The 11,186-nt window shown below is 33.6% G+C and overlaps 1 protein-coding gene across 1 annotated transcript in view; it reads right to left on the reverse strand.

Moving 5' to 3' along the window:
* TM9SF2 (transmembrane 9 superfamily member 2) overlaps positions 1 to 11,186 on the reverse strand; it is an 85,891-nt gene that overhangs the window by 43,677 nt on the left and 31,028 nt on the right. Inside the window, exons 2-4 of the mRNA XM_044670549.1 lie at positions 4,204 to 4,271; positions 2,901 to 2,994; positions 589 to 716 (exon numbers count right to left, since the gene is read on the reverse strand). Of these exons, the coding sequence (XP_044526484.1) occupies positions 589 to 716; positions 2,901 to 2,994; positions 4,204 to 4,271 (290 nt within the window). The remainder of the gene's footprint in view (positions 1 to 588; positions 717 to 2,900; positions 2,995 to 4,203; positions 4,272 to 11,186) is intronic.

Raw genomic sequence — 11,186 nt, forward strand, 5'->3', positions numbered from 1 at the left:
AAAGACTGGGTTGCCAAAGGCAGTGCCATCTACAAGCAAGCTCTGGTAGGTCAAGCTATAAAGCAAAACCAATAGTGAACACAAAGACAAGCTTAGCTAAATTCAGAAGGGTTTCTATCAAGTTTGGCAAAGAATAATTAATTTTCCAAGCATAGCCCTCAAAGACACAAAGTTTGTAATCATGATATCTATACCAATGATATTATAGATCCTGAAGTGAAACAACTGTATGGTCTAAAATAAAACTCTTAACAATTTTCCATTAGGAACCCTCTTCAACTTCTATAAATAAAAAAGCAGTTTAGGATTAAAATAAGAGATTATTTTACCCTATGTCACAGAAACACAGAATTGACAATAATAAAAGCTATCTAAAAGATTCTTTTAAAAACTGCTGTTTTAAATAAACATTCTTTAAATGAAATTTTCCATTTTGTAGGCACTAAATGCTACTGATTAAAAATTTCAAGGCATAAAACTTATTATTTTCCAAAGACTTTCATTTACCTATAAAAAAATTAATATCAGGCAGACAACACATCATCTTGAAAAGGAAAAAGCTGGTCTACTAATAACTCCATGTCTTACCAATGATGTTGATAATTCAGTAACATACTTTTTTTCAAGAATTCTAATTTTTGCTTGTCTTCTGCTTTGTCTGTACGATATGTTTTTGTACAAACATGCTTACAGATTTCGTCCTTGTTAAATGAAAACTGTATTAAAATAAAATGGAATGTCAATTAATAAATGATATCTAGGTATATGTACAGCTATGTAATATACATGCTAGACACAAAATTATTCCAATAATTTAAAATAAACATTAATCTTAAATATGCCATTACCTTCATAATATTTCTATCAGATAAAAAATTTAATCTTATTCTGCACTTTTAAAAGACATTCATCATTTTTCCCCCTCTTATTTTTTTCCAGTCTGGGAGTCCATATAAATTTCTGCCTATAATGCCACAAAATCTAAATTTGGTCTTGAGTAAAAAAAACAAACCCGACATAAAAGTAGAAAATAATGGAATATTATCCTATCAGTGGTAAAAAAAAAATAATCACAATCTTTTCTGAAGAAGACTAGTGTCTTTTTAAAATAAGCAGTTAGTGGGGGCAGCTGGGTAGCTCAGTGGATTGAGAGCCAGGCCTAGAGATGGGAGGTTCTAGGTTCAAATCTGGCCTCAGACATTTCCCAGCTGTGACCCTGGGCAAATCACTTAACCCCCATTGCCTAAATCTTACCACTCTTCTGCCTTGGAACCAATACACAGTACTGATTCTAAGGTGGAAGGCAAGGGTTTAAAATGAAATAAAATAAGCAGTTAGAAATGTGAAGAAATCTCATTAATTTAATGCCAATAATTTAAACATCATATATATGTTTCTCTTTATCTCTTATATTCAAAATATTTCTTGCTACCAACTTTCAATATCTTATTTGTAAGGAAACAAAATTTAAAATAAAAATCGCTGTCTTTTTAAAACTAAAGGCCCCTCAAAATTTAGGATTTTTCAATATTTCTTCAACTTAGTAATAATCAATTTTTAAATGGTATAGTAATATTGCGATACATACTATATTTTCATAAATATGTATATTACATTGTTGTAAAATAAATTATAATTCAAGATGTGTCTCCAAATATAATCTTTTTTATAACTTCCTTCAGCACCTACTTATAAAATCTTATTGGTGAGATTAAAAACAAGAAATTAGTAGAAAAAACATATGAGAATACATATTGTGAAAGGCTAAATTAAGTACTTGGGAGCAGTTAAACATAAAACTGCATTAAGACTTTAAGGCATCCTATATATGCTTCTGACCTATATATAAGGTGTAACTTGACTATACTTAAAAATATATATAAGGTGTAACTTGACTATACTTAAAAATAATAAAACTAGGTGGTTTACAATAAACACAAGCAGTCTGGGCCATCAAAGTACAATGCAATAATAGGAACTACATAGCATAAAGGAAAGAACATCTAGCCCCAGCTTTACCATAAACTAGCTAAGTTACTTTGAGCCCTTAATTGCTCTTCACCCTAGTTTTCTCTATAAAACAAGGAGGTTAGACTGACTGATCTCTTAGATCCCGTCAGATCCTCAAGTTTTATATGATCTTCTGTCTTAGTCTAGATCTTAAAACCTAAAGAGATCAGAGAGGAAATCAGATTCATATTCACGATGCTTAATCCAGAACTTGCTTTTGGTTCTACTTTGTTCCAGATTTGATTATCTGCCCTAGCTTCATAGTACTACATCCCTCACACATAAATTATGCTAGTAGTCATGAATGGTTTCTATTTGTGTGGTGAAGGAAAATACAAGTCACTCTTCAAAAATAAGTAATTATTCTATGCTTTCTTTTTGAGAGTAATATATCCTTCAAACCTATTTTTAAAAGATCAAAACACCTCCTTAGATAGAAGGCTTTTGATGTCTTTTCCTCTGTGATTTTGAGCTGTCTTGAAGTCTGTAACTTTATTCTATTACCATCAGCTCAAGGGCAAGAGTCAGTTCTCAAGAAAGACTTCTTTTAGCCACTTGTTAATCCCTAGGCAAACACAAAGGAGATCTCAGAATAGTTGTTACCATTGTTTCCCTGAAATACAAATTAGCCAGTATGATAAAAAATCTCTAATACAAAAGAATGTAAAAATTTCTTAGCATAAATTTAGTAAAACATTTCATCATTAGGATCTTTCACACTTAACAATATTATTGCTTGTGCATAATAGTGCCCATCTATGCTGATTTATTCTACTCTAAATCAAATCTTTTAATAAAACGTATAACATAATTTTTATGTTGATAATATTCAAGAATAATTAAAACATGTACTTAATAGTTCACAATTATATTTTATGATAAATACAAACCTTATATGGAGAAGGTTCAATTCTTTCCCCAAATAATACCTGACCAAGATTTTCAGATGGACGTTTTCCTCCAGCTGCTTGGCAAAAATCAAACCTGGAAGAAAAAGTTTTGGTTTTTCAACATGAGAAAAAAATAAAAACAAAACACATATATTAACCATTTCAATTAAGTAAAACAAAGAATTCATGATGAGAATAAATGATGTTCACGCTTCTATTTAAGTGCAAAAGTTTGATAAACCTTCCAGTTACAATCCTCTCTTTGGGGTACTTTTATTAGTAAATGATATTCTACTATGAAATATAACCTATGAGACATTTCTCTAAACTATTATTTGAGAATTTTTCTTTCTGTTGGTTTCAATCTAAACTATTTTCTCCTAACGTGACAAAAAGACAACTTTTTTCATTGTCAAGTTAGTTTTAATTCCAAAAGGCATATATAAACATATATTAGATTGAAAATAAATTAAGAGTAGTTATCTGTGCCACAGTGAAACAAGTAATAATCTAAGACTAATGTGATGCAGTTTAGCTATTAACAAGTTGTATCAACACTTAACCACATAATAAATCAGGTTACTTATCCTTAAAATAAGGGGTTTAGACCAGATCAGTGTCCCTAACCCAGACTATATTCAAGGCAAGTAAAATACCTAAATTCTCAATTTCTTTGTTCTGTGTAACTCAGGAGTTAAAAAAAAAAAAAAGAATAAAGACAAGGCCCCAAAGAAAAAAGTAGTGTGAAGAAGGGTTGGGATGAGGGAGATAGAAGAAAAGATGAGTAGGTGGCTTTTTTAATTATAGGTTTTAAGAAATAAGAGTCTTTATTAAAAAATGTTTATAGATATATAAAAAGGTACTAAGGACTGAGGATCAACAAAAATGAATCAAGCATTGGACCAGATAATTCCTAAGTTTCTTCTAATTCTAAGATTCTTTAGTTTTTCCTACTTTGAAAAATAAAACCCTTTAAATTCAGTATCTCTTTCCATTTGCTGACAAAATTGTTGGACATAATTGTTCAGAGAGCTTTTTAATTTAAAATAAAGAATTACATATGACATGATATGCTCAAATAGTTTAAACTAAAAATAGCTTGTTTTCTAATGAGATAATCAAGAGGGAAATCAACATTTTAATCAGGTCCTCTTTATATCTCATTATGGAATAAACCAAAAATGAAGTTCATAATTCCCAGCACAGCCAAGTTTCCACATGTGGGGGGAGGGGAGGAATCTGCAAACATCTTTTGATGACACACAGAAAACTTTACATATAAACAAACTTTAAAAACACTTACGCAGTATATTCATAAGGAAGAACAGATTCCACAGAGTCAAGCCTGTTCACAAACAGTTCTATTCCAGACTGAAAATGATGAAATACAGAATTAGGATAACAAACAACTAAATGCTGAAAATCAGTGACAAAGATTTACCATGCTTGGAATTTTAAAAGTTTGATGTGTTTGAAACGTGAAAATTAACAACATGGAGTATTCTAGGTATTTAAGTTATGTCATATATATACTATGCTTACATGAAAACATGAGCTCAATTTAGTTGAATTTAAAGTGTACCAGAAGTTTCAGCATTGCTAAAAGTTCTAAATATCATGAAACCATTTTCTACCTCTACGAATTTTAGAAATTATATTGGCGTATTTTCAATACAATTTTCACTTCAGTAATACTGATGCTATTCACTTTTTAACAACTTTATACAACTTTTTTTTTTTAAATCCATACCTTCCATCTTGGAATCAATACTGTGTATTGGTTCCAAGGCAGAAGAGTGGTAAAGGTAGGCAATGGGGGTCAAGTGACTTGCCCAGGCTCACACAGCTGGGAAGTGTCTGAGGCCAGATTTGAACCTAGGACTTCCCGTCTCTAGGCCTGGCTCTCAATCCACTGAGCTACCCAGCTGCCCCCTACAACTTTTAAAAAATACAAATGTGAGGCTTCCAAATTCAGTATCTTATTCCTAAGCATTAAAATTATTTTTATATATTTTAGGTAAAATGTTTTCACCTGTCAAATCCTATATACCATATTCATGTAAAATATTTATTGGGATTAATATTTTTTGGTCATAAATTAGTACAGCTTTAATACTGAAAATTAAATTTCTGGTCACCTTTTTAAAAAGCAATTAAGTAAGAAGTCGGGAGAGAGGGGGAGGAGAAGACAATGATAACTTGGCATATGGAAGAAGTCTTATTCATAAATGTAAGATAATACTGTAGGAAGAAAAATCTTGAATTCTTAAAATATGACTGATTTCCAAACAGTCTCTCCACCAAGGGTTATATTCTTAATCTCTTGGGATTCAAAACATCCCAAGAGAGGTTATCAAGAGGGGTTCATTACCATGGCTATTAAATCAATTTTAAAAATTCAACAAGTATGCTTGTCACTTTGCTGAAGACTTATAGATGCTTTCTGAAAATATTAAAAATTAGGATAGATTCACATGGGTAAAAATCCTATACAATAGAGATGCAAGTATCTTTGATATATAGCGCTCTCTCTAGCCCCTGTGGTCCTTAGGGTCCACCTGACAGCACGGAATCAAATATATAGATTCTACACTCTTTTAGCAGTCATCATATTGAGATGACAGCTCATGTAGCAGGTTAACTGGACAAGTCAAAAGTAAGTTTTTAAGACTATCTGCACAACTTTATATTATGATATTTCCCAAATGTTTAAGCTATCTTGGCAATACAGCTAATCAGACAGTTCTCACCCCAAACCTTCAATATTTAACAAATAGGAGACAGACACTACTAAATTCAGACTTCATATGTGGTAACGGAAGAAATACTATATGATTCAAAATTTTCACAGAAACTTATGCAACTAAGCAACATTAACACATGGAAACATCTTTAAAAAATAACAAAAAAACTTAAGGGCATAGAAAACCTATACTATATCTTATAGTTTTTCTCAATGATAAAGCAAAATGACTATCAATTTAAATGAATTTTGGAGTACTAGAAGAAAACCTGAAGTATTACTTAAAATATGTGCAGGCATTAATCTATTCTCCTTCATAGTTGAGTTTCATCTTGTCAAAATTGTGGTTTTCATAAATTACAAAAGGTATGTGACTTTGAGAACACCAGAGTTTAAAAATATCTATCTAAAATATCACTGTATTAAGATTAGATAGAATGACCTGAAAAGATTAGGTGATTTTCTTAGATGTCTTTCTAGGTCCAAATGCAGTTATACTGTTCTGAACATATAACATTCTACACGTGATGGGCAAACTACACAGCCCGTGGGCCAGATTGGGGGGAGGGGGGCTGAAATGTTTTATCTGGCAGGGGGACATTATTCTTAATCTGACAAATACAATGAATAAGATACTATACAATAAAACTTTGAAAGAGTTGCCTTAGGAACAGAATGACAGATGAGCATTTCCTTTACTATGGCCCCCTCCTTAAAAAATTTGCCCATCACTGTTCTATACTGCTGTACTAATTTCATTATCTCTTCACTCATTTTTTCCCTAATATTTGACCTAACTGGTTCCTAGTACAATTTAAGTTCATTTCCCAATCTCAACTTGTTTAGCAGAAATGAATGATATAACAAACCAGGAAAGCAGCTCATTATTACTTAAGTAATACAAATATTTCTGCAAAACAATCCAATGACATAGAGTAAAAATACTATTATTCCCATTTTACCATAAGAAAATTAAATCTCAAAAAAGTCATGATCACAGAACTCTGCCATAATTTGGATCTTTAGTCTGCATTTTACCAACTCATTAAGTCTTTTCATTGTTTTCCACAATATTAAAGTTGTAGTACCCAAAGAAAGACATAATGCTCTAAGAACAAAGTCAAGCTTAAATGTGAGATTATCTCAGCTTCCCTAAATAGAAAACAATACCATATTTAGTCAAACCCACAGCCCAATATTTGGTTTCTTGACATTGGTAACCAGTTTGAGAATAGGCAAGATTATCTTTCTTAGTAACAGTAGCTTATGTTATTTATAGGGTCTTTTACATAAATTATTTCATTAGATTATCAAGAGAATCCCCTATGAAATGGCATTAAAAGTATTATTATCCATTCCACAGATGAAGAATTAGAAGAAGTTAAGTGATTTGCCCAAGGTCATATAACAAGTTTTGGATGGCACTACAACTAGATGTCAATTGTCTTCTCAATTCTATCTCAAATCTTTAAGTTAAGATTTATGAGCTGGATGGGATCTTAAAGAATGAGTAACTATTTCAGTCCACTCACATTACAAATGAGAAACTAGAAATTCAACATATTAAACAATTTGACAAAAATGGGAACTAGAACTCATACTTCCCAATTCTGATTCCATTTTTTTCTTCTAGGTTTTAGGGAATTCTGGGAAGATGGTGGCATAGAAGCAGCAAGGCTCTAGACCTCCATAAAGTCCTTCAACACCAATCAAGGACAACTCCAAGGGAACAGAAAACCAAATCTGACAATACAAGAGAGCTGTGGGATCCTCCAGTTGAACCCAACTTAAGAGGTAAGCAGAAAAAAGGGGGGAAAAAGCCTGAATTCTTGGAACTGTCAGTGAGAGGGGAAAGAAAGAAGAAGACCCCAAATCCCCTCCTCCACCTAATGTGCTGAGTTTCCAGCAGATCCTGGAATCTCTGGGTGGGCTGGGGCACTAGTCCAAGGGAGTGCCTATCTGGCACAGCTGTACCAAACTCGAGGTTCTGATCATGGACAGCAGGGAGGCTGCTGAGGGAGAAACCCAGAGATGGTGAACATACACTCTATTTTGTGCTGCCCACCCCCACCCCCCTTCCTCTGGAGGTTTTGACCTCAGGGCACCTCTAGCAGTGCAGCTCAACCCCACCTGGCTTAATCCTATCACTAGAGCAGGCAAGAAGTCTTCAGAGGGAAGGAAAGCTCCAACATCCTTCCCCCACAGACTACAATGAAAGTAGCCCAGTTCATTTCTTTAGCTTTTACCACCAGCTGGGGAAAATTTGGCCTCAGGTCCCACTGACCTAATTAATCAACAAAACAGAGAAGAAGTCCTCTCAGGACTGAATAGCCCAACCCAACAGGTAAAAAAAAAAAAAAAATGATCAGAGGACCAAGATTACAGCCAATTACAGGGGAGAAAGAAGGGAAAATATGAGTAAACAACAAAAAAAGAAAAAAAAAAAGAAACCACAATTGCCAGCTTCTATCCAGAAACTGAACAAAGTGCAAATGGATCAGAAGAAGATAAAGAAACACCAAGAAAAAAACATAAAAACTTCAGTGAAATGGACACAGGCTTTTGAAGAACTTAAAATCAATTAACTCAAAAACTCAAAATTCAATTAACTCAGAACTCAAAATTCAAATAACTCAAACTCAGAAAACAATCAACAGAGGCTGAAGACAATTGGGAAAAAGAAATACATGATCTAAAACAAGAAAATAATGTCTTAAAAGCCCAAATTGACCAACTGAAAAAAGAAGCAAAGAAGATAAAAGATGATCTACAAAGAAAATCAGAGCAGAAGGAAGAGGATGACCAAAAAGCCAGGGATGAAATTCAGTCTTTAAAAATTAGAATTCAACAACTAGAAACACATGACTTCACAAGGGAGCAAGAATATATAAAACATAAGGGTAAGTGACCTCAGCAAGACAGTTTACGATAAACCCAAAGAACCCAACTTTGGGGACAAAAACCCTCTATTTGACAAAAACTTCTGGGAAAGTTGGAAAACAATATGGGAGAGATTGGGCCTAGATCAACATCTCACACCCTATACCAAGATAAACTCAGAATGGGTGAATGACTTGAATATAAAGAAGGAAACTACAGGTAAATTGGGTGAGCAGAAAATAGTATACTTGTCAAATCTATGGGAAGGGAAAGATTTTAAAACCAAGCAAGAGTTAGAAAAAAATCACAAAATGTAAAATAAATAATTTTGACTACATTAAACTAAAAAGTTTTGGTATAGACAAAACCAATGCTACCAAAATTAGAAGGGAAACAACAAATTGGGAAAAAATCTTTATAACAAAAACTCAGATAAAAGGTTTAATTACTCAAATATACAAGGAGCTAAATCAATTGTACAAAAAAATCAAACCATCTCCTGATCGATAAATGGGCAAGGGACATGAATAGGCACTTCTCAGATAAAGAAATCAAAACTATAATAAGCACATGAGATAGTGTTCTAAATCTCTAATAATTAGAGAAATGCAAATCAAAACAACTCTGAGGTATCACCTCATACCTAGCAGATTGGCTAAAATGACGACAAGGAAGAGTAATGAATGTTGGAGGGGATATGGCAAAATTGGGACATTAATGCATTGCTGGTAGAGTTGTGAACTGATCCAACCATTCTGGATGGCAATTTGGAACTATGCTCAAAGGGCTTTAAAAGACTATCTGCCTTTTGACCCAGCCATAGCATTGCTTGGATTATACCCCAAAGAGATAATAAGGAAAAAGACTTGTACAAAAATATCTATAGCCTCCCTCTTTGTGGCGGTAAAAAAATTGGAAAATGAGAGAATGTCCTTAGATTGGGGAATGGCTAAACGAATTGCGTTATCTGTTGGTGATGGAATACTATTGTGCTCAAAGGAATAAAGAACTGGAGGAATTCCATGTGAACTGGAATGAACCTCCAGGAACTGGATGCAGAGTGAAAGGAGAAGATCCAGAAGAACATTGTTCACAGAGACTGATACACTGTGGTACAATTTAACATAATGGACTTCTCTACTAGCAGCAATGTAAGGATCCAGAGCAAGGCTGAGGGACTTGTGAGAAAGAAAACTAGCCACATTCAGAGGAAGAACTGTGGGAGAAAAAACACAGAAGAAAAACAACTACTTGAACACATGGGTTGTTGAAGATATTATTGGGGATGTAGACACTAAACAATAACTCTAGTGCAACTATCAATAATATGGAATTAGTTCTTGATCAATGATACATGTAAAACCCAGTGGAATTGTACATCGGCTAAGGGGGAGGGAGGTTAGGGAGGTTTGGGGAAGAGGGAAAGAACATGAAATATGTAACTAGGGGGAAATATTCAAAAGAAAGACTAAAAAGAAAAAGGATATATAAAACAAAATTTAAAAAATATTAAACATCTCATTGGCACAACCACAGATCTGGAAAACAGATCTCGAAGAGACAATTTAAGAATTATTGGTCTACTGGAACCATCATGACAAAAGAAAAAGCCTGGACATCATCCCACAGGAAATTATCCAAGAAAACTGTCCTGACATTCATGAACAAGGGGGAAAAGTGGAAATTGAAAGAATCCACAGATCACCTCCTACATTTAATCCCAAAATGACAACTACAGGAATATTATAGCCAAATTCAAAAACTACCAGACCAAGGAAAAAATATTACAAGCTGCTAAGAAGAAGTCATTCAAATACCAGGGAACCACAGTTATGATGACACAGGATCAGGCTGCATCTACGTTGAAGGACCAGAAGGCATAGAATATAATATTCTGGAAAGCAAGAGAGCTGGGTCTACAACCAAGAATTAACTATCCATCAAAACTGACTATATTCTTGCAGGGGAAAGTATGGTCATTCAACAAAACTGAAGACTTCCAACCATTCATAAAGAAAAAACCAGAATTAACAGAGAGTTTGCTGCCCAAACACAGAACTAAAGAGAATCACCATAAGGTAATTAAGAGAGAGAGGGGGGGAAAAAACCTTTTGTTTAAGGGACCCAATAAGTTCAATTGATTTACATCCCTATAAGAAAAAAAGATATTGGTAACTCTTAAAAATTATTGTCAACAGGGTAGCTAGAAGAGGGAACAAACTGTATAGGATGAAATGTCAAGATATGTGTGTATATGTATATATATATATATACACATTTATACATATATATGTATAAATATATATAAAACTAGAGGTAAAAAAGGAGATATTATTAAGAGAAATGAGAAAACAGACAAAATGGAGTAAATTTAAATTGCATAAAGAAGCTCATGGGGCGAACAGGGGAGAAGACCAATATAATGGAAGGGTAAATAAGTTGGAGAAAGGAAATAATTCTTAAGTGGATTGAAATTAACTTAAAGAGGGAAAAACAATCAGATCCACTGGGGCAGAGAATTGATTCATGACCTATTTAGAAAAGTAGAAGAGTAACAAATGGACTGGTGGGGAGGGAAGCAATACTAGGGAGGAAGGGGAGGGGGGCACATAGCTTAAAAAGACCCTAAAGAACCATAAGAGAGGAACAAGAAGGGGGGGGGG

The sequence above is a fragment of the Gracilinanus agilis genome, chromosome 3 (assembly GCF_016433145.1).
Source record: "Gracilinanus agilis isolate LMUSP501 chromosome 3, AgileGrace, whole genome shotgun sequence".
Taxonomy (NCBI): Eukaryota; Metazoa; Chordata; class Mammalia; order Didelphimorphia; family Didelphidae; genus Gracilinanus; species Gracilinanus agilis.